Source organism: Odocoileus virginianus, chromosome 2 (genome assembly GCF_023699985.2).
Source record: "Odocoileus virginianus isolate 20LAN1187 ecotype Illinois chromosome 2, Ovbor_1.2, whole genome shotgun sequence".
NCBI classification, from domain to species: domain Eukaryota; kingdom Metazoa; phylum Chordata; class Mammalia; order Artiodactyla; family Cervidae; genus Odocoileus; species Odocoileus virginianus.
The window spans coordinates 63,091,860-63,117,339 of NC_069675.1; the positions used below are offsets into that span (position 1 = coordinate 63,091,860).

Sequence of the window (25,480 nt, forward strand, 5' to 3'; positions counted from 1 at the left end):
CAGTTTCCTGTTTTTCTTAAGAATTACATTTTCATCTTGTATCATGAAGTTCTTACACATACTTTCACATCCAAGTTATTTTTTAAAATTTAATTGGAGGATAATTGCTTTCCAATATTATGTTGGTTTCTGCCATACATCAACATGAATCAGCCACAGGTACACATGTCCCCTCCCTCTTGAACCTTCCTCCCACCTCCCACTCCATCCCACTCCTTCAACCTTTTAAATTTATTTCATCTAGTGGCGTGCTGCGATTCATGGGGTCGCGAAGAGTCGGACACGACTGAGCGACTGAAGTGGCCATTTGTTTGCTAGAGCTGAAACTGGGTGGCTTACAAAACAAATAAATATATTTGCCTCACAATTCTGGAAGCTAATAAAAGTCCAACATCACTTTTGGCAAGACTGGTTCCCTCTGAGAGCTGTGAATCTATTCCATGCCTCTCACTTTGCTTCTGGTGCCCTGCAGCCAACCTTTGGTGTTCCTTGGCTTATAGAAGCAACACCCTTATCTCTGCCTTCTTCTTCACATGGTGTTTTTGCCAGGTGTGAGTCTACATTCACCACATTGGATTAGGGCTCACTCTATTATCTGCTCTTCATGAACTACACCCACAACAACCCTATTTCTGGGTTATAAGGTATTAAGAGCCAGGACCCCCACATACTCATTTTGTGGGAACACAAGTCAAGCCAGAGTGGCCATTTTCCATATAAAGTTTGATATCTCCTACCTTTCCTGGTAGCTCAGCTGATACAGAATCCACCTGCAATGTAGGAGACCCTGGTTCAATTCCTGGGTTGGGAAGATCCCCTGGAGAAGGGATAGACTACCCACTCCAGTATTCTTGGCTTCCCTGGTAGCACAGACAGTAAAGAATCTGCCAGCAATGCAGGAGACCTGGGTTTGATCCCTGGGTTGGGAAGATCCCCTGGAGGAGGGCACGGCAACCCACTTCAGTATTCTTGCCTGGGGAATTCCATGGACCAAGGAGCCTGGTGGGCTGCAGAACAGATAGTCCATGGGGTCGCAAAATATTGCTGGGATAACTGCTGAACTTCCCATGCCTGTAACAGAATTTGGCGCACGTGAGGAGTTCAATATATCTGCTGACCGAATGAGTGAATAAATGAACGTGACTGCAAGTGAGGAAAAACAACTTCAGATGATAAGAGGTTAGCTAGGCTCAATCATTAACTGAAAAAGGCCTTCCTGTATGGAAGTTAGCAAGAATTAAGATTATGCCGGCATAATTGCAAAATGCTATACACTCCATGGACATCTAAAGTCATTTACCAATAGTCAAAATCATAAATGCTGAAACTCACAAGTGTCAAAACCCATAAACCCAGCAACAACTATACATCCTTTCCCCTATCCTATAATGCCCTTCTCCCTTCCCTCTACCCACTGTCAACCACTGATTTGTTCTCTGTCTTTTTTAACTCACTAGTTTATTGTATTTTTTAGATTCCACATGTAAGTAACATCATACAGTATTTGTCTTTCCCTATCTCACTTAGCATAATACCCTCTAAATCCAGTCATGTTGCTGCAAATGGCAAAATTCCATTCTTTTTATGGCTGAGTAGTATTCCATTGTGTGTGGGCGTGTGTGTGTGTGTATATATATATACACACCACATCTTTATCCACTTATCTGTTAGACACTTAGGTTCCTCCCATACCTTGGCAATTGTAAATAATGCTGCTGTAGACACTGAAAAACTTAAAAATGGAACTACCATATGACCCAGCAATTCTACTCCTGGTTTTATACTCGAAAAAAACTAAAACACGAATCTGAAAAAGAAACATGCAACCCAAATGTCTCTATATACTTTTAATAATGATTACCTTCTCAAGGGAAAAATAATAAAGAAGGACAAGAAAAGGTGTGGTAAATAATTTCAATTTAAATAAGTTAAGGAATGTGTTATTAGAGAAAGCAACAGTCACTAAATGAAACAGTATATAAAAAAAAACAGTATCAGCCAAATACAACACAACATGGTCTATAGGCAACAAAACGCTATAGCACTAATTCAGAAGTGATTCCTTGTTATAATCATTCTTTTTGTTATTTTAATAACCAAACATCTTTGGACAAGGTCCACGATGAATTATATTCCATAGTAAATTGCATATAAAAAGCCTCTATCCTTTTTACAATTACATTTTTCAACACAGCCTCTCAATAGCTAATACCCACCTAATAACAAGTGAAGGAATTCTTTTCTATTTCTCCTAATCATCTCATTCAAATCCTATCACCATGAATTTCCTGGGTAGTTGGCTTTAAAATACTATATTACTATAAACTTTAAATTCAAGCCCTGGATAGGTCTACTTCAGCAGGAGCATCTTGAAATGCTGAATTATCATCTTCAATTTCCTTCAGTCATTTATTGTAGCTGCCAAACTGAAATGGCACACCTTAAAGGCAATACTAAACTGAAAGCAAATAATAGAGAGAGTCTCTTAAATGTTTCATTTATGAAAGCTTATTTTTCCTGCCATCAAATTTTGTGTACTATCTGAAATATATCACTTTACAAAACTGACATCTTGCCTGCAATTATTCTGCCATGACACATTTGCCACACTTCAAGGTTTATCAGGGGTGGGGGGTCGGGGGGAGAATTGGCATCTTTTCTCAACCTTTTGTAACAGATGAGTAATAAAGAGCTAGGCTGGTTTTGCTTTCTGGCCTAAGCGGGGGAGGGGGGCGGTAGGAGGTAACAGAGTTAAGATTAAGCCTCAATTGCCAATAGATATCACTATAGCTACTCCCTTTCCTGGACAGCTTTAACTAATCTTTCTGGTTATATTGAAATTATACCATAAAATAAACACTTGAAAAGGGCATGTCAAGTCAGAGGGTGGCTGCTCTCTGAAAGGATAATGAATCTGCAAACCAAAATCATTCAAAGCATTTTCTTGAAATTCTACTCACAAGCAACATAATAGCAAATTAATCAAATAAAACAAATCAACAGAATATAATAAAACCCTGTATACTTTACCCCCAATGTAATTGTTAATGACAACTATAAAATGCTAATATACAAAAATCAACAAAATATGGTTTGTATTTCCAAAACTGATGAGTTTTAGACCAGGATATAGGGAAAAGGAAATGTTTTTCTTAGTTAAGTACATTCAGATCACATTTATATAAAATAGGTTACTATTCAGCTTAAAGAACCTTTGACTTTATCAGAGCAAGTTTACTAACTATGCTATGAAGTGAGAAAAAGAGATGCCAGTGCCTCTTTTTCTGGCATCTCTTTTTCTCCTTTATCTACCAAACTTAGTTCAGAATCACTATTCAAACCTTCCTCAGTTAATGTTACTCACTAAGGCCAGAATTTCTGATAATTTAAATGCGTAAAAGTATGGTCTAACCATATCATAAACTGCTACCTAAAACAGCTTTTTCTCCAATAACCTATATCTGAGAAAAAGTATCTATATTCAATACACTGTCCATTTTTAAGTACTTCCTACACCTCTAGTCAATTTTTAAAGTTTTATTTAGAAGTAACACTAATCCATTTCTAATTGCCAAGTAGAACAATTTTTTAATCTGCAGGGTATCTTAAAAACCAATCAAGTTGACATAACCTTAAATTCCAGGAATGTAAACCATAATTCAAGCTTCAATATTCCTCTTAACATATTCTACTTTACGAAAATTACTTCCCATCTTGCAATCATGAACAAGAAGAAAATTGTACTTAATATATTAAAAGACCAAATCTCATTATTTAGTATTAGATTAATAGTCCATAATTCTAATCTAAAAAATATCTATAGCTATAACCTCTCCACCTTGTTAATTCCCAGAGAGATTAATATAAGATGTAATTAACATCTAAACTTACAGCAGACTGTCATTTGAAACAAACTATGTTAACAATAACTGTTTCATGGTCAAATAGATCAACCCATCACCCTTTATGATTCTGACTAGTTTAATGAGCACAACTTGTCATAAACTTTCCAGTAACTCTGAAAAACTGAACTTAATGAAAGATTAGTTTTTCTATAATACTTTCTTAAAATAGAATAAAGGCCGAAGTAGTCTTATCTGGAACCTAACACAGTATTTAACAATGTAAATGTCATTAGGTGTGATATCTGTGAAACGAATAAACAGAAAATAAGCAACCCAGTGCACTTACTATTATTCAGCTCTTTACTATGTGCTAAGCAATAGTATTTAAAATCATACCTAATAAAATGGAACACAATCAAACTGCTTTTTTTTACTTCTGATAAACACTTAAAAGAATTATTCACTAAAGAATTTCCAGTTTAAGAGAATAAAAAGCAGACCTGAAACTATCACAATACTGTTAACCAACTGTTGTTAACCAACCAACTAACATAAAATAGTTTTAAAAAAAATAAGAGAATGAAGAGCTGGACTTTCACAACCCAGTAACTTGGCCAATGATTTTCTCCAACTCTGTGACATTTTTCATTCAACCTTTTTTTCTTGATGAAGTGAAAAAACATACAGAAATGCAAGTCATAACCTTCTTTGCAATAAATAACAAAGCCACTACACTTGATATTAATAACATTTACTTCTCTCATGAAGTTACTTTAAAAAAAAATTGGAATTTAGAAGAGTAAAACAAGGAGTGAAATAACTATAAATGTTATTCTACTTCAAAAATTGCCTGACATCTGAGCCAGAAGACTTTCTGCATTTATCAGTAATTTCCTCTTCATGTGTCATGGAAAGAGTTCAACATGCTTTACAAAATCCATTATATTTTAAGACCATTTCCAATATCTGCTATCATAAATCAAGAAACCCATTTATTCAAGGTTACTTATGGGGAATTAATCACACAGAAAATTTTAACAACTTCTTTTTCAAAAATTAAAGTACAAGTACTTTACTGTATTTGGCATTCCTATACATAATGATGTGAATTCAAAGACTGAAAGCATTAAAGGTATATAATTAAAATTCTTGGGCTTAGACATTTAAAAAGTTTTAATATTTAGAATTCTCAGTAACAAATATTATAGAAAAACAAATCAGAATATAAATACAATGTACTCTCCTTCAGATTTCTCCTCTGATTAAGTGGCATTATATAACATACAAAGTTGTTCCAAAATACTTGTACATACTTGTTATACCCTCATAAATATTAAAAGAAATCTGAAAAAATTGAGGCCAAGTTAACTACCGGCACTATGCACAAAGAACAAAAACTCATGAATTCCTCCACTTCTAAGGACTTCTAAAACCAATCTTCCTAATTTCAAGGAAACATTTACTCAAAAGAGAAAAATTAAAAACAGGTCAGCCATACATTAATAGCTTTGATAGGGTATAGCTATTATGTCAAAATTCAGCCATCAATATACAACCTCATTTCCCATCTAAAGTTAATGAGAATGTATTTTACTTTAAATGGGACATAGTGGCAAAGTGCCAAGAATTAAAGAATAACCTTAAAGTCTTAATTTCATACTTCAAATACCACAGAAAGCAGTAATTCCCAAAATCATGAAAGCATAATGAAATAACTACAGAGAAAAAATGGACATTTAAGTCATTTCACTCTTTCTTAATATCATATAGTGAGAACAGATGTATTTATAACTTCAGCATATGTCATAAAATCATTATTCATCGAAATAGACAAATGTTTACGAGGAACATTTAACTTAAACTTAATAGTTGCTTATAAAATGGCACTTGAAAGACTGACCTAAGCAAATAAGAGTCTGGTCAAGAGACAGTAAAATATACATATAATATATACTACAATGTTGCTTGGGATTACATGTATACACTGCTGTAAATGTATGCATAAACGTAAAATGCATAATCAACAAGGACCTACTATAGAGCAAATGGAACTCCGTTCAATGTTATGTGGCACCCTGGATGGGAGAGGAGTTTGGGGGAGAATCGATTCATGTATATGGAGGGCTGAGTCCCTTCCCTGTCCATCTGAAACGATCATGTTATTAATCAGCTATACTCCCATACAAAATAAAACATTAACATATATATATACACACTACAATGTTAAAAACCTCATAGTGTTCTATAGGAAAACCAACAAAGATAACAATCTTCCTGGGGGGAAAAGTTTTTACCATTATGAATTTCAAATGCAAGTTTTATACATGAATTCAATAAGGAATACATTTAAACCTTACAGTGCCACATAATCATCATCCATTTTGTGGAAAACAATAAAAATTATGTACTTTTAAAATATGTGTACATCAAAACTGAAAGGTTAATTTTTACTTTTTCCTTTATTGGCAACTTTGGATGCATTTTTAGGTTTTGGTTCCCAGAGGGCATTTTTTACAAATCTTGAAGCCGCACCCCTGTCCAGCTTGCCAGCCTTTTTCTTGTCTGTTATTTCCTTGACTCTGTTCATGTACACTCTGATTCTCTCCTTAAAAATAAGAAAAAAAGGCAATAGATTTACCAAACTGTTCACCACCACTAAGCTGTATTATACTACGCCTCAGTTAAATTCAACAACTATGTATTTATTGCCTATTAAGTGGTGCTAGTTAAGTGCAAAGTGAACAGGATAAACATACTCCACGTTCTCCTGGAGTCTCAGTCTAGGGGAAACACAGACATTAGAAAGTCATTTCAGAAGTGTTCTGAGTGTTTCAAAAGAGGAAAACCTAGACACTATAGAGAGAGAAACATTGAAATGTTTATATGTGGTTACACTAAATTTTTTAATTTACCTAAATCCATATACTAACTATCTTGTATCTGAAGTCTATAATCTAAAATAGAACTTCCACAGGCTTACAATATACAAACTAAATTCTCCAGAAATTATGTGAAACAGGAAACAGCTAAGGCAGCATTTTAACTATTTTTTGTGTGTGTTATCTTCTAGTGTTGCAATTAAACTAAGTAGGATGAAAATACAAGATCTTTTTAGCCAATGTCATAGTTCTGACTGATAAGCACATGATATTTTCTAATGAAATCTACAGCTCTTATCAGACTTTACACAGTGAGAAATATACTAGGTTTCTGTACCACTTTGAATCTTCTGAGGCCATTAATCAGAATAAAGGCTTATTTCTCTACTTCAATTAGAGAAACAAAGGTGTGAGAGCCACAAAATAGTAAATGATTGATCACCACTTAAAAGCAAGTTTCATTAAATTATCAAAACAGTTTTATAAACATACACATAAAAATGCAGAACCTTAGGATTTTTTAAGTTTAAAAAACAACTCTACTCAAAACCCTCTCATGAGTTAAAGTCCTCACTCACACACCCAGCCCAGCCCTCCCCAAATTGATCATCCCTCACAAAACTACACCCTCTCTTCCTTCCAATCCCATCAAATGTTCACCTTGCTAATAGTTCAATAGTCACGACTGAAAATGGCAATCCTACTCAAGTACTCCAATGCCTCTTACCCTGTGCTGCTTCTTTATCCCACAATATAACTTTCTAACATACTATGTATTCACACATATGTATTATGTGTTGCTTGTTTCCCACCACTAGATAGTGTGGCACCTGCCACAAAGGCAGGCATATTTTAGTGGCTTTATTCCCTGAGGAACTATCTCGCTTGGAAATAAAGCCTGGCTTCTAGTGGGCACTCAGACATTTCTTGAATGAATGAATTGACTATTTTCATTGCCTTTCCCCATTCATGATATAGACAGCAAATAGGCTTCCTCTCACACCCTAACTCTGTGATCAGTTAGTGACATCTGTCACAAAGTCAGAAGAGGGGAACAGGTTTATGGATGCTGTTAATTTGTCCATCCTTGTCCAAAATATGAATGCACTCCTGCATAAAGTGGATTCTAAGGAGAAAAGAAGACAGATGATAGAATCAAGTACTAAACTACTCCAAATAACTTTGTTTTTAAGAGAAAAAAGAGGAATTTTATAAACGTAAAGGCTACATTAGAAAGTTGAACACAGATGATACAGTGCATTCTTCCTAAGATTTAAGGCCAATCTCATTTGTCAAATCAAAATCTATAGACCATACTGCTTTATATATTTTGCTCTAAGTATTTTTCACAATTTCTGTATTTTAAAAAATATTTATTTTTTACTTTTCCTCCAAGAAATTTAAAAGAAGAAAAGGTCTCAGTCTGTACATTTAAAAATTGAAGACAACATATCTGGCTTTACTCATTTTTTTAAAGTAAATGACCAAGTACTTTACTAAGTTATAAAATACATACATATCAACCACCTTAAGACTTTAGAACAATAATACAGTGTCAAGTGTATTTCACATATATATTTACCTTATATTTTATAAACACAAAGAATAAATTTATTAACATTCTTATTCATAAAGCCAAGTCAAGAAGGTAACCTTAAGTTTGATTTCTAAATTTTTTCTTTCAAATTGAATGATTTGATTAATTTTTGAAGTCAGCAAAAACTCCAAGATACCAGACCTTATATACTGTACTTATACATCTAAATGGAATACAAAGACAAACCTAGAAGATTTATTACAGGTTGTAAATATGTCACTAATGCAGAATTACTGGACAGTACACATACAACTGGTGCCAAAAAAGCTTTTAGCTTTGTTGCTGAACTGGATTCTTTACTGCTGAGAAAATGAATTAATGGAAGAATTGAAAAGGTGGAGGAGAAACTTTCCCGTCTTTGCTAGTAAATCAACTAGAATATACTTTTAAGAATTGTGTAAGAGTTTTTTTTTTTAAAGGCAGTTGTAGAGATGAACAGGATTTCAAGAATTTATAGGAAAAATAATATAGAAGTTATAAATAATTACTAGAATCGTAACATTTTCCCATCCAGAGATATATATAATATATGGAACACCATTCTCTGACAAAGGTGAGAGAAAGAGAAACTAAAGACACAATGAAATCTGGGTCACTTTCATAATTCAACCCTAAATAATTTTGTTCTCCACAATTAGCGTGATAAAGGTACTCTAATTGGAACTGCAAGAACACTACAACAGACATACACATGCAATAAAAGAAATCAATCCACGGCAATCTTACCAATTCCTGCTTTACTGGATGTTCCTTGGGATTGACTCCCTGAGTTGCCAAATAAACTACAAGCAAAAGATTTCATAGAATGAAATGGGTATATATTAATAAAGTCATTAAAGAAACTTGTTACAAAAAAAGAAATGTCACACAAATGATTAATTAAATCTTAAATTATTCAACCTCTTTGTAATTCTAAATGTATGTGTGGCTCATAGGCATCTGGTATTCTGATTTAAAAGGAATAAATACTTGACAATTAAAACTGCCATAAAGTACGCTGCTGTTGCTGCTGCTAAGTCGCTTCAGTCGTGTCCGACTCTTTGCGACCCCACGGACTGCAGCCTACCAGGCTCCTCTGTCCATGGGATTTTCCAGGCAAGAGTACTGGAGTGGGTTGCCACTGTCTTCTCCGGCCATAAGGTATAATTGTATATAAATTGTTAGCATTTTAAAAATGTCACCTTTAACACAATAAATAATCTGCTTTGTAATTAATTCCAAAGTAATATACATACCCCAAAACATTGAATTTAATGTGTAAGCAGAAACTAAATCCACTTTTGCCTGTTCAAGTGGGTCCAACTATTAAAAAAAGAGAAAGAAAAAAGAAATATAAACTTTGAGTACCATCAAATATTTTAAACGCTGGCCAAGCACAATGTATCAAAGAAATGCTTTTTTCACTTCCTATAATCCAATAACCAAATAATCTGGAAATAATTTGAGAAAGTAAAGTTTTGTTAACTGGTGATTTTTGCCCACAAATTTTCACTTCAGGGTATCATCTTTAGTTAAACAAGGAATGTGTAAAATTCAAAAACTAAAAAAGAAGTTCTTTTGAATTACTTTAATTTCAGGAGTTACAATCTGGGCTTTGTATGTCAAAAGTAATTTGTCAATATAAACATTGTACATGATGCATTTATGTATAAGAAGCAGGCTAAAATGCTTAGGCAATACCAAAGACAGAAGAAACATAATGAGATTTGTTTTAGACTGTCAAAGTCAATTTACTCTTTCTGTCCTATAGAGTTTCCAGAAACCCTGATAACATCACAGTAATACTTAAAAGGTCAAAGATAAGAGTCTGTCAGAAAGAATGTGGGGAGTGCTTTTTTTAATTCAAAAAAAAGTCAAAATAAAAATATAGTTAAGAGGCATTTTCTAAGGTTGGAGTTTTGTTGTATTTTCCCCCTAAAGATATCTAAACACTTAAAAACATAGAGAGGGAAAAAGGGGGGAAAGGGGCATAATAGAAATTACTTAAAATACCTTCTGCAACAACTCATTTCTAGAAACAGACATCATGGTCTTCAGCATTTCATCCACAGCACCAATGGAATTCTCAAATGCTGATAAATATTCATGAATTTCTACTGGATAGTCTTCATTAATTCCTTCACCTGCCATTACGATCAACTGGAAAAAAATTAAATTCTTAAAATTCACATTGGAGACAGAGATTGCTCACTAGGTTATTAAAAAAATCAATACGTCATATCATGTGTCTCAAAACTGCTAAAAGAGTTAAAATCTGAAGATAATTTAACTAATCTTAGAATATAATTCTGGAGCAACCATGTTCAAACTTACCCTCTTCTTAAGTTGCTTGGTGGGATCAGGGGCAGGAGGGAGAAAGAGGGGAGTCCCAGGAGGGGACCCACCCAAGTTCATTAATGCTACACCTATCAATCCCTCAATGCTTCTCAATAACTGAGACATGACTACCAAATATGTTATATCAATGATAAATACTCTACATTTTAAAAAATCTTTGTTGATGTTAAAGAAAGTAAAGAAAGAAAGTGAAGTCGCTCAGTCGTGTCCGACTCTGCGACCCCATGGGCTGCAGCCTACTAGGCTCCTCTGTCCATGGCATTTCCCAGGCACGAGTACTGGAGTGGATTGCCATTTCCTTCTCCAGGGGATCTTCCTGACCCAGGGATCAAACCCGGGTCCCCTCCTGCATTGCAGGCAGACACTATCATCTGAACCACCAGGGAAGCCAAGGGCTGGCTGATGTTAAAGACTAAGCAAAGCAATGGAAGTGTGATAAGTAAATGTATCCTACCCCCTAATGCTTGTCGAAAACAATGATAAGCAAAGCTCTATTTTTTGGAAAACATAGTTTAGCACTTCTAAATTCAGGCATTGAATTTAGAATTTGAATTAGGCATTTGAACTCAGCATATTAAACCAAAAAATTAGAAATCTTGGGTCTGAAGTGCCTTACAATCATTTATCACTAAAATCACTTTTCAAGCCTATATTTATATTTATATATACATATTCCTTAAGCTTAAAATATTAATAAGAAATTCAAGAGGCCATAAATCACATAAAGCCTATAAGCAGAAAAGAGGACTCTTAGGAGAAATAAACTACATGGTTTTTATTTAGGCCAGAGCATACCTTGACAGCCCATTAGTTAAAATTCATATTTACCTTAAAACAATATTTAATATCTATATGAGAAAAAGAAAACTCCACATCACTGTTATTTAATATCGTTATCTAAGATCAAATTTCAGAAGCAATTCCAAGCCATATGTACCATCCTTAGGTTAAAAAATTTTACTAGCTGAAAATTCCTCCTTCATTACATCACTAAGGAGAACATCAAGAATGTGTAAAATAGCAAAGAGCATAACCAATTTGAAGTAAACAGACTCAGGCTTTCCATCTTGCCTGGTCACTGGCTTTGTCACCTTAGATAAATCACTGTATCTCTCTGGGCCCCAAATACCTCATTCATATAAAAAGGCAGTTGGTCTAATGATCTGTAAAGTCCCTAATAGTTCTAAATGTTATGACTATGTCATTTAAGCTTTAAAAGTACTATTTGATTATTTAGTCATAATACATCAACATTTTGATTCAACAAGTCTAGAGACATCTGGTTTCATTTAAAATTTAAAAAAAAAAAAAAAAGATGAAGTCCAGGAGACTATCACTACACATGCTATAAAATTACTATCAACTACTGTGCAAACAGCAATTAAACAAAGGACTATGAGAAAAGAAAACCACACAGGAGAGAGTTGTGACTTCCTGTTTCAAAAGGCTAAATAACTAAAACCATGGATTTGCCTCTCATCCCGCCCCCCAAAAATCTCTCCAAAATGACAGAAGAAATACAAAAATAAATCCACAGTAATGCTGAAACAAAGAAGGGCACCTATCCATCAGGAGACCTCAACAGCAGACATTTTTACAAACTAAACAGCAAATGAGATTAGACTGACAGGAAACAGAAGCAAAAATACAACCCGTTACAAACAAAATAGGAGAACCCAGGAACAAACCCAAGATGAAGGAAAATAAGAGCTGAACCCTGAGGGCTGAAAGCAGCTGAGCCAACCTCCAGATGTGCAAAAGGACAGCTCCAGCATCTACTGTCCAGATAAAGGTGTAAGACATAAATATAGAGATGGTATTTTTCATTACATAGAATTTTAAACCAATAAATTTGAAAAATTTGACTAATAAGGATGAGGTACCAGGGGGGAAAAAAAACCCAGTTATCAAATCTAACCTAAAAGGAAGTATATAAACCAAACAGATCATTAACATCAGACCAAAAAAAATTTTTAAGAAGTCAAAAATCTATGCTCCTAAAAAGTTCCAAGTCTAGAAGACATTACAGGTAATTTCTTCCAAACCTTCAAAAAACAGTTAATCCTTATGGTATTTAACTGTTTAAGAACACAAAAAGAGATGAAAAACTTAGATACCTATTTCATGACATACACAAAAATAAACTCCAGATGAATTTAAAGGTAAATTCTGTATAAATGTATTAAAAGATTATATAAAATATTTACATGATCCAAATGAAACCCAAATGCTATAAAAGGAAATGGCTGACAGACTTAACTACATAAAAACTGAAAAAAAAAATGTATTGTAAAAATATACCTTAAGCAAAGTTAAAAGGCAAGAAACAGTCTGGGAGAAAATATTTGCCAAAACACAACAAAAGATTAGTTAGATGATATAAAAACTTCCTACAAAGCATAAAAGATTAAAATAATGAAAATCTCACTCATAAGACCGGCAATAATTTTAAAGACTGGCAAAATTCGGCGTTAGCAAGGGTTTACACTAGAGGCAGAATATAAACTGGTACAGATTTCTTAAATGCACACACTTGACTCAGGAAATTCTCTTTAGAAAGCAGCCTACAGAAATTCTTGTATGCATGCATAAAAAAACTGTTAAAATGGACTCCTCAAACTTTTCAAGTGGGAACTCTGCCTCTCATCCATTTTTCTCCCAGGCGGGGTCATTACCCATCAACTTAAAACCTTTCATCCTCCATCTTAAACAAGAAACAAACACCTTGACTTCATATCCCCCACTCCAGCTAAAGTCCCATATTCCATCTCCCTTTTAGAACAAACTCATATCATCACTTTGATATACACCTGAAACTACCACAATATAAATCAACTATACCAGGTGGCTCAGTGGGTAAAGAATCCACCTGCAATGCAGGAGACACAAGAGACGAGGGTTCAATCCCGGGGTCAGGAAGATCCCTTGGAAGAGGGCATGGCAACCCACTCCAATATTCTTGCTGGAGAATGCCAAGGACAGAGCAGCCTGGCGGGCTACAGTCCATAGGCTCACAAGAGTCAGAAAGGCTCACAAAAGAGTCGTACACAACTGAAGGAATTGAGCGCATATATACTTCAATTAAAAAAAAAAAAAACTAATCTTGCTTACTGCAGTCTTCCCCATTCCATTTCATGGCAACTCCACCTTTGCAATTGCTCAGGCCTGCTGGATCATTGAAAAAGCAAGAGAGTTCCAGAAAAACATCTATTTCTGCTTTATTGACTATGCCAAAGCCTTTGACTGTGTGGATCACAATAAACTGTGGAAAATTCTGAAGGAGATGGGAATACCAGACCACCTGACCTGCCTCTTGAGAAACCTGTATGCAGGTCAGGAAGCAACAGTTAGAAGAGGACATGGAACAACAGACTGGTTCCAAATAGGAAAAGGAGGACGTCAAGGCTGTATACTGTCACCCTGCTTATTTAACTTATATGCAGAGTACATCATAGAAACGCTGGGCTGGAAGAAGCACAAGCTGGAATTAAGATTGCTGGGAGAAGGATCAATAACCTCAGATATGCAGATGACACCACCCTTATGGCAGAAAGTGAAGAGAAACTAAAAAGCTTCTTGATGAAAGTGAAAGACGAGAGTGAAAAAGTTGGCTTAAAGCTCAACATTCAGAAAATTAAGATCAGGGCATCTGGTCCCATCACTTCATGGGAAATAGATGGGGAGACAGTGGAAACAGTGTCAGACTTTATTTTTTTTGGGCTCCAAAATCACTGCAGATGGTGACTGCAGCCATGAAATTAAAAGACGCTTACTCCTTGGAAGGAAGGTTATGACCAACCTAGATAGCATATTAAAAAGCAGACATTACTTTGCCAACAAAGGTCCATCTGGTCAAGGCTATGGCTTTTCCAGTGGTCATGTATGGATGTGAGAGTTGGACTGTGAAGAAAGCTGAGCACTGAAAAATTGATGCTTTTGAACTGTGGTGTTGGAGAAGACTCTTGAGAGTCCCTTGGACTGCAAGGTGATCCAACCAGTCCATCCTAAAGGAGATCAGTCCTGGGTGTTCATTGGAAGGAGTGATGCTGAAGCTGAAACTCCAATACTTTGGCCACCTCATGTGAAGAGTTGACTCACTGGAAAAGACCCTGATGCTGGGAGGGATTGGGGTTAGGAGGAGAAGGGGACAACAGAGGATGAGATGGCTGGATGGCATCACCGACTCAATTGGCATGAGTTTGAGTAAACTCAGGGAGTTTGTGATGGACAGGGAGGCCTGGTATGCTGCGATTCATGGGGTCGCAAAGAGTCAGACACGACTGGGCGATTGAACTGAACTGAACTGAACTGAAAGTTACAGAATGATCCTTGCCTCTTCTCTCCCACCCTATCTTTAAAACATTCAGAATCTAACCACATGCTACCACCTTCACTGCTATCACCCTGGTCCAAACTAGTCTGAGCCATCATTGTGTCTTGCTGGGATTGTTTCAACAGCCTCCTAAACAGCCTCCTTGTTTCTATTCCAATAGTTTATTATCAAGAAAGCAAATGATCATCCCAAATCTAAGTCAGACTCCCAAAAGCCTCTGCTTGGAAACCTTTAAAGGCTTGCTGCTTTACTCAGGAAGAGAAGAAGTCCTTATGTTGACTGAAAAAGTCCTGACTCTCAGCTACTTCTTTTGTGACCTTATCTCCTCTCACTCTGCCCCCAGCTCACTCCACTCCCGCCATGAAGGCCTCACTGCTCTTCTTATCCGGCTCACCCCTGCCTCAGAGCCTTTGGACTCCTCTCCTTCCTAGAAACGTTTCTCCAGAACCAGCGGCTTCAGAGCTCACAACTTCACCTTTGCTACATCTCTACTCAAATGCTCTCTACTACTCATAAAGCTTTCCTGACCACCCTGTTTAAAATGCACACCCTTCCTCTCATTCCAAAGCTTCCTATCTCCTTCTCCTACAGTCCTCAACAGCATCTGACGTATTTCATTTATTGTCTGTCTACCTCCAAAAAACAGTAAATATTGACACGAGAGCAGGAATTTTTGTGTCTTGTTCATTACCACTACCAGGCAGTTGATACACATTCGTTGAATGAAAAAACTATATAGAACAAAAACTGAGAATAACCTAAATAGTCATTAACAGGGGAACAGTTAAGTGAATTACACCACATCCATCCAAGATAATAGTAAAAATAAAGAAGTTAATCTTTACATGCTGCTGCTGCTGCTAAGTCACTTCAGTCGTGTCCAACTCTGTGCGACCCCACAGATGGCAGCCCACCAGGCTCCTCTGTCCCTGGGATTCTCCAGGCAAGAATACTGGACTGGGTTGCCATTTCCCTTCCCAACCTTTATATAGTAATACACAATAAGTTGTGAAAAAGTCATAGAACATATTCTATAACACAGATGCAATTAAATATATGTAGATATGTGGTGCTGAAGAAGACTCCTGAGAGTCCTTTGGACAGCAGGAGATCAAGTCAGTCAATCCTATAGGAAATCAATCCTAAATATTCACTGGAAGGACTGATGCTGAAGCTGAAGCTCCAATACTTTGGCCACCTGATATGAGGAGCTGACTCACTGGAAAAGACCCTGATGCTGGGAAAGATGGAAGGCAAAAGGAGAAGGAGGTGGCAGAGGATGAGATGGTTAGAAAGCATTACTGATTCAATGGATGTCAATTTGAGCAAACCTCCGGAGATAGTGAAGGACTGGTGTGCTGCAGTCCACGGAGTGGCAAAGAGTCGAACATGACTTAGTGACTGAACAACAACAAATGTTGAAAAACCTCTGGAAGGAGACATACAAAATCAGCCATTCTCTCTCAGAAGGGGTAGGAATTAGGCAAGGGATCAGCGCAGACTCATGTTATTCACTCTTCACTCTTCATTGTTCAAACTTTGTTATTTCAAAACACATGTATTAAAATCATAATAAAAATAAACAATCATTAAATTTAAAAAGGCATACTTTAATAATGCATTTTGGCTTTTAACAAATACTGTAAGTATAGAAAACACAAAAAGACTTTTATTTAAATGTGAAATTTTTCATCTGATTTTTCTATTAGAAAATATTTCCCCTCAAGAATCATGAGATAGATTTTTCCTGCAATTATTCCCTGTCCCTAAGCCCCAATAAGCAAGTAGTTATTTATTGTTGAAATGGGTCAGGGTGAACACTGAAAGCAAGGCAGTAAGTAAGAATAATGACTCTCATTAAATCTGAACCAAACCACTTGCCTTTTTCCTAACTAAAAAACAAAGGCAATGTAGACTGGAAAATATAGATTGTTCTAGTACCAGAAATTACCTCCAACTCAAATGATTTCTTCAAACATTTTACACAGACAGTTCCTGAGTATCTGCTCCTCCCACAGGAAGCACTGCAAGGAAGGAGCTGCAGTCACTGCCCTCTGTCCCCTTCGTTACTCGGATGCTGTGATGAAGCTGTGAACAGACAGGATCAGGAGCAACAGCCAACATCTGAACTCCACTGCCTGTGAACCGGGCATTACTCTCGGCATCCACACACAATTCTCCATTTACTCCTCCCAGACTACACATGGAACCACACGAGATTCCATAACTTGCCCAAGATTGTGCATGGTAAAACTCCAAAGAAGAGAAAGAAAAACAGAATTCACCCACTGCTCCTCACTCCCTGGCTGGTGCCATAGGCAGTCCTCACCCCTCTACCTTCCTTCTAGAGTGTCGACCGCAGAAGTGGAGAAAGTGGAAGAGGGCCGGAGAGAAGCTGCCTCTCTCCGTCTCTCAGGAATGTCTGGCCGAGACGCAGGGACAGAGGGCAGAATCCCTACCAGCAACCCCTACAGGATGAAATGCCATTCCTTCCCTCTGCTCCCGCCAGTGATGAGAGCCACAACACCCACCAGAGAAAAGGAGGGGGACAGGACATCATCCCTGACCTCCTCCCCTCCATCTTCTGCTTCAGGGAGCTCAGTGCAGCCAGGAACCTGGAGTCACCCTCACCCTTCCTCAGCCCCCAGTCCCACCAGTCCTGCCAATTCGGCCTCTTAATCTCCTTGAGCCACAAGCTCTCCTCCGTTCTCACTAAATTTCACTAAGTCATTTAAGGCAGTCCCCCTACTGTCAGTTTTTCTCCACTCTCAACTTTAAGATGTTACAAAACATGACTTTTCTGTAACGATAGTCTCGTCATGGTACACCCCTGCTTCAAATAACTGCATTAGCTCCCGGCTACCTTGAAGATAAATTCCAAACTTCTTATATGGATGTCAAGCTCATTTCCAGTGGCCCCTATTTGTCTCAATAGTCTCATGTTTCATTTTTCCCCTCTTCCAATCCTACGGCTGTAGCCACCATGGCAACTTTCCAAATATCTTTGCCCATCTGGTTCTCAACACAGCAACCACCCTTCCCACTTCACTCTGTACTAACCCTGCTTATCTTTGCAGGTAAGATCAGGTTTCCTTTAGTGGATAAGACTTCTCTGAGCGACATCCTTCCATTCTGTCTGTCTAGGTGAGCACGACTACACGTTCTCATGTCACCTAAAACACGATGTGGTGACACGTGTTGATTTACTTCACTTTGATTACAAGCTCCCTGAGGAGGTGGTGTCATACTGATGTGTCACCAGAATGGCTTTATGTCTCAACTTGCCCATGACAGTCCTCATTTATGCCTGCTGTTTCAGCTCACCATCTGCTCTGCTCCCCATTTCTCTCTCAGAAGTCCCAGTCTGAGCAACAAATTATAGGGTTACCCTAAACAAAAGGAGATTCTCATTACTCCTCACCCAACTTTGTCAGAGAACAGGAGAGCCGAGGAAGTGGCTCCCAAACCAGCTGGGGTTCAGCCACAGCAGCAGAACCAGTAGGAGGTAGTTTGAAGAAATGTACTACTGCAAGAAACCGGTTCATGCAATTGTGGAGGCTAGCTAAGTAACACTGAAATCTGCAGGGCAGGCAAGCAAGAAGGAACATGCTGGAACTCTTGGCTGCAAGCCAAAACTGCTGTCCACAGGTGGAACTTTTTCGTCAAGGAAGCCTCAGCTCTGCTTCTAAAGCCTTCCAATTAACTGGATCAAGCCCACTCAAATTACCTAGAATAATTTCCTTAATTTAAAGTCAACTGTGTATTTCAATTATATCTAAAAATACCTTCAGAGCAATGCCTAGTGTGGTGCTGGACTGAATGTCTGGGGGCTGCAGCCTAGCCAAGCTGATGAATCTAAAAGACCATCACACTGCTGTAAGCCTCCAGAACTACAGCCAGAAAACGTATATTCCTGGCATCACAAATTGCTGCTCTGACAGCATTTTTCCACAATAGCCACGTTATTGATGACCATCAGGTACCCAAGTAACAAAACTAGAGTTCAAATACCAGTTAACAAGTGTGGAAGAAACGATAACTTAAAAAAAACAAATCATCATTTTGTAACCCCTAGTGAAATTACTGACTCAGATAACGATCACAGATAAAAGGGGAAGCTTACAACAGAAGAGTAAGACTGTTAATACCTGAACCCACAAATGACTCTGCACCACCCCAAACAGGACATAAACACATCATGAACCTCCTGATGTGAAGCCCTGTAACAAACACAGCACCATCCGTGTAGCACTTCCAACTCCCCTGAGAAGCTGGATCTGAATATAATTGAGCCTGTGGAGCTAACTTCCAATTTATAAAAAACATGGAAGATAGAGACATTCCCACCACAAGAAAGCAAATACACAAATCTGGAATGAGAAATACTGTACAGGAAAACTGACTTGATTTCCATAACAGGTAAATGGCATGAAGAAAAACTAACAAAAGGGAGAGAAGGGAGAGAAAAAAAGAGATCTACCTTTAGATCTAACAATCAAATGGAATGTGCAGACCTTGTGTGGATCTTGATTCAAATAAATTGAGTGTAAAAAGGTATCTTTGAAAGAAAGAATCCTGAATCTGGATCAGGTATTGTATGACACTAAGAAATTATTGAGAATTTTGCTAGGAAATTAGAATTCAGCTATAAAAATGGCATCACAGTTACATAAGAAAATACTCCTATTGGACACTGATTGATACACATGGACTTCCCAGGTGGTGCAGTGGCAAAGAACCCAACTGCCATGCAACAGATGCAGGTTCGATCCCTGGGTCAGGAAGATTCCCTAGAGGAGGAAAAAGCAACTTACGCCAGTATTCTTGTCTGGAAAATCCCATGGACAGAACAGCCTGGCAGGCTACAGTCCAAGGGGTCGCAAAGAGTCACATGCGACTGAGCACACACACACACACAAACACAATAACGTATATGGGGTAAAATTAAAGAACATGTTGAATTTACCTTAAAAAAAAAAAAAAGTTAGTCTTCATGAATTAATCATGCTTTGAGAACAAAGGTAAGAACCCATGTAGAATAGTTCTATTAGAAATATTAGATAGTCAACCGATCAATTAACTTTTTGAATATAACCTAGTCCATAAATTGGGGAACACCTACATAGAAAGTATAGCCTAGAATACTCGACTACAATCTCATTCCAATTCCAAATATAATCTGAGGTGAGGGGAACACAGGTTACTGGGTGTTCACCAGCTGTGATAGTTGCCGAACAACTTACAAAAATAAGAGAGCCAGTGGCCTCAAATGAGGTTTATATTACTAACATTTCCAACAAACGCTTTGTTCCAGTATCTATTACTTTCATAATGTCACAAATTTCCTTCTTAAAAAAACCCTGATGCCGTACATTTTACCTGGTCCTTACAAAAATGTATGCATGCAAAAATAAACAAACCAAGCCTACAGTCAAACGAAAAACTAGGGGAAAATATTTGCAACATAAAGACAGATAAAAGAAGCCCCTGCAAATCAACTTAACAACAACACACAAGAATACCCGCAATTTCAAAGAAACTATACTCCAACAAAAATAAATAAAACAGGGGAGAAAAGAAAAAAAAAAACTTCAACCCAAAAGAAAAATGAACAAAGAAAATCAGCAGTTCACATATAAAGGAATCCAGATGACCAAGAGGCATAAAGAAAGCTACTCAATCTTACTCATAATTAAAGAAACATAAATCACCAGAACAAGATGCCATTTTTCACCTGTCAAACAAGCAAAAATCAAAAAGATTGATAGTACTTAATATGGGCAAAGGTGAGGAGAAACAGCCTTTCATTCACTATTAATTGGAGTGGAAACCAAGCATTCTGGGGGGCAAATTCGGCACTATGCTTTAAAATTGTATATGCACAAAGTCTTTGACCCAGCAATTTTACCTCTGAAAATGTACATTTTCACACAAGATAATGTTTAAGGATGTCCACTGCAACACTTCTTAAAACACACTTTAAAGCAAGAAACAACTTCCATGCTCATTAGTAGAACTGGCTACATAACTTATGAAATATTCCTTCAATAAAATACTGTGTAGCAGAGAAAAATAAGAAGCAGAGCTTCAATTCCTGAAATATATTAAGTGAGCAAAAATTGAAGAATAGCATTTATAGTACAACCCACTTGTTTTTAAGAAGAAAGAAATGAGTGTGGAGGTATACTTCTTTATGTAAGTTTCTTAAAAAATACAAAAGAGACCCTTAACTAGGGTTACTTCTGGGAAAACAAAGCAGTACAGTGAAGGAGCACATTTTATGTCATACTCTCAGAGCTAAGATTTCTAAATAATATCTGTAATACAATAGTACATACGTATATAAACAAAAATTTCAACTATCTGAAATTCTGATTTTACTTTAGTCCCAAATATGCCAGATAAAATGTCATTTCCACCCAGCTTAGCAATTACAATCAAACCTACATTCTTTAGTTCTGTTATATTCAAAGAACCATATGAATGGATTGCCTTCCCTACACCTAAATTTTCTAGCTACCATAAGACCACTTTCTCCCTGTTTTCAAGATACAAGAGTCTTTCTAGCCTCGTTCTCTGTAGAAACTCCTCCCTGAGTTGTTGGGGAACTCCCAGCCACCAGCCTATCTGGCCTGCTCCCTCATTAACAGTGCTTTCTCAAGGAAGCATTCTCTCCTGCCTTAGATTAAGTTATATCCACTGCTGATGCAGTCTCACAGCACCATATTTTTCTCCGTATCATTGTTGTTATTTTGTATTTCTGTGATTAATGTACATCATCCACACTGGACTGTAAGCCCCCTGGTGCAAGGCAAGTCTGCTCACACATTCTCAGTGTCAGGGCAGCATATCATAAAGGCTGAATAAATATCTATTAAATAAGACTCCTGAGTATCTGGCTTAGAGTCAATGCTGTGCTGTGCTGAGATGCTTAGTCATGTCCGACTCTTTGCTACCCTACAGACTGTAGCCTGCCAGGCTCCTCTGTCCATGGGATTTCACAGGCAAGAACACTGGAGTAGGTTGCCATTTCCATCTCCAGGGATCTTCCCGACCCAGGAATCAAAACAGGGTCTCCTGCACTGCAGGTGGATTCTTTACCACCTGAACTACCAGAGAAGCCCATAGTCAATGCTAAGTAAATGTAATACAGTTACATGTCATTGAGGACTATGTGGTGGGAAAATAGTTCGTGTGTCATGTGCATATGTGAGTGTGCATTCGTGAGTTTGTGCATATGTGCTCAGCCATGTCCAACTCTTTACAAGCCCATGGACTGTAGCCAGTCAGGTTCCTCTGTCCATGGGATTATCCCAGCAAGAATACTGGAGTGAGTTGCCATTTCCTCCTACAGGGGAGCTTCCTGACCCAGGGATCGAACCCGAGTCCCCTGTGTTGGCAGATGGATTCTTTACTACTGAGCAACCTGGGAAGAAAACAGGGATAAATAAAGCAACTGTCAGGCAATCGAGAGAGGACTCAGTTGAAGTAGGGTATCATTAATTTGGGTCTTTTGTAAATTTATTTAGCAGGGTGCAGCGGGCCTGCAGCAAGAATGGTAATCCAAAATGAGGCACTCACTGGCTAATGGACACTAGAGAAAGGACTTGCAAAAGCATCTTTAACAGCTGACTGGGAGGTATGGTCTTGAAGGGAGAGAAGTAAGGCTTCTTCCTCTGCTTGGAATACCTCCTCCCCTGATTTCCTCCCCTGTCTTCTGGGCCTAATAAAACCTATTAATCTTTTAAAACCCATGTCAAATGCCCTCTTCTCTATAAAGGCTTCCATATCTCCCAAGCAAAAGTAGTCTCTTCTTCCTTTTTGTTCCTAACATTTACCATAATGTTGTCATTTATCCATCAATAACACTCCTTCTCATGTTTATCAAGATAAACCTGAAAGTGTCAATCCTCACTTATCTGACCCATAACCTGCATCTGACAACAGTGAACACGTAACTCCACCCTGAATTCCACAACACTAGACTCTCAAAATTGTCCTTGTCCCCGGATGGCTGTTGTTTCTGTCTACTTTGTTGGGTCCTTATGCCCCAAACCTATAAAGGCCAAAATGCCTAAGGACTCAGGTCTAACGCTTTTCTGTTTACAGTCCTTTGGCACCTGCCTCCAGTCTCACAATTTTAATTACCATCTCACTACTCCCAACTGACCTTTTCCACTAATGACTTCCCCACTGAATTCCAGACCTGGTACTCAATTGCCTATAGCATCTCCACTTGGATAACTAGCAGACATCTCAAACTTAACATATCACAATAAACTCCCAATTCTTCCTCACAAGCCTGTTGCTCCCATAGTTTTCCACTTCTCAGTTAACGGGAATTAACCCTTCTAGTTGCTCGAAGTCCCAAACCTGGACAGCTCTTTTACAATCCACACTCAATCCATAAGCAAATGCTAGCTTTACCTATGAAGTACAGACAAAACTGAACGGCTACACACCAGTCACTTCTTTCAGCTGTGAAGACACTATCTCATCTGAATTAATACACCACCTTCTTAATTAGTCTCCTGGCTTTGCCCTACCCCTCTTTCCAACAAGCTGCTCTTAACACAGCAGGCAGAGTGATCCTGTTAAATACCTAAATCAGATCATATCACTCCTCTGCTCAAAACTCTCCACTGGTTATTTCCCAATCTATCTCCAATTAACATAAAGTCTTGCCACATATTAAGTATTTGGTAACGATCTGTTCATTAACTAAAAACAATGAAAGTAAACTGGAACCAAATTTTGGAGAATCTCAATACCAGATTAGGATAGTCACCATGTGGATTCAAAAGAAGATATACAATAATGTATATATACATTATACAAGATATACGATAATGTATCCCGGGGCTGTTTCTATCCTTATGCCAAGAGCACAGTTACATACAATTAGGAACTAAATCAGAAACAAATCAATATACTATCTGGAGGAAAACTAGAGAGATCTCTGCAGATGCTGCATCAGAATTCTATAAACATGGTGACTTTTTTGCACAGCATTACCTTAGAAAATAACAGTGAACCGTCCATACAAGGATCTCTCCAAAAATTGTCTTCAGCAGACAGTCCATGCTAGTGTCACTTGTAACTCTCCTTCACATTTAAGTAAAATCCCAGAGAAAAGGTAGAGATGCTAACCTCTAAAAACAAAATTATCCCGAGGTCTCATAATAGAAAAAGATATAAATTACAAAGATGTTGCTTAAGATTGAGACAAATAATTAAATCAGATTACAATGAAATTAATTCTATTGTTAATTCCAAAGTTTCATTCGAAGTGTTTTCAAAATTATTCATGTGAAGCAGCAAAATTACCTTCCAAAACTATGGAATTTGCTTATGACAAGATTCTCATCTCAGGTGTACTGTGCAGGTTAAGTGAACAATACAGATAAAGTTTTTAGAACAATGCCTGTCTCAGGACTCAATATATGAATCAGTAATATTAGTTTTTATTTTACTAATGTGAAAATGTTCAAACACCCAATCCACTGGGGGCTGCTAAGAACCACACTTGCAAGGTCAACAGTTTGGAAACAGTCACTAACTGAAATATGACATATAAACTGTTTTGATTATTTTGAAAAACCACTGTTCACACAATCATTATTTTCTCTTTCAACACTATCATCTCCATCAATCACAAACGGTTCCCAAAGTTTCAATAGGGATTATCTGGTTATTTCCGGATCCAAAGTCAACATTCGGCTAAGTCTCGGGTCACTTTACTATCAGTCCAAACAGATTAACAGGTGGGCAGCAAACATCTCATTGGGACGGACATCCTTATCAAGCCAAAAATGAATTGCAGTCAACAAACAGCAAGACACGAAACATTTTCAAACAGAAGTTTGAATCGCACTATTCCTGGGCCACAAAGAAAAACCACTTTCAAAAAATCCCATTAGAATTCAACTTCGAATCAAAATTAGCTTCCCATCTCAGGTGGGTTAATATTGCTGCAGCAGGCAGGGCATGATCATGTACTTAAATGATAAAGGCGGATGACAAGGGAAAGCTACTCTCCTACATCTTCCACTTCGACTTTCCTCTCTCAACCTGGTCTGAAAGCAGCAGAAAATTAAAGGAGAAGTCAAGAGCTTTTAATTTCTCCACCCACCAATACTTGAGAGGCGGAGCTAACAGCCGAAAAAAAGCGAAAGGCTGGACCCAAAGAAACGAGACGGACCGAGAGAAGCCGAAGCCAGCAAGCAGCCTTAAGAAAGCGGAAGTGGGGGGTCCGTTACCCCAACACTCGCACTCGCGGAAGGCTAGGCAGCACGGCTCCGCTTCTCACAGTCAGCGGGAGCGTGACAGGGGGCTCCCAGGAGAAGCGGGCTTAGACAGAAGCACGAGAAAAATTCCAACCCCAGTTCAGAATAATACCTCACGGGCCTTCGACGTCTGCTTTCCGGAAAGCAGTCGGCAGTGGTGACGTCAGTGGCGCGCCGGCTCTGCGAGCCGGGCGAGCGGCGCT

The 25,480-nt window shown here is 37.7% G+C and overlaps 1 protein-coding gene across 3 annotated transcripts; it reads right to left on the bottom strand.

Moving 5' to 3' along the window:
- Nucleotides 1-1,832: 1,832 nt before the first annotated feature.
- On the bottom strand, nt 1,833-25,480 carry C1D (C1D nuclear receptor corepressor). 3 transcript variants are annotated; one of them, XM_020878579.2, is made up of 5 exons: nt 25,390-25,480; nt 10,314-10,460; nt 9,557-9,623; nt 9,048-9,103; nt 1,833-6,450 (listed from the first exon to the last, which is right to left on the bottom strand). In XM_020878579.2, the coding sequence occupies exons 2-5, from the start codon at nt 10,449-10,451 to the stop codon at nt 6,286-6,288; spliced, it is 426 nt and encodes a 141-aa protein (XP_020734238.2). In that variant the 5' UTR covers nt 10,452-10,460; nt 25,390-25,480; the 3' UTR covers nt 1,833-6,285. The 3 variants fall into 3 exon arrangements, with proteins under 3 accessions (XP_020734238.2, XP_020734237.2, XP_020734239.2); XM_020878578.2 differs by lacking the exon at nt 25,390-25,480 and adding an exon at nt 24,007-24,128; XM_020878580.2 differs by lacking the exon at nt 25,390-25,480 and adding an exon at nt 16,943-17,052.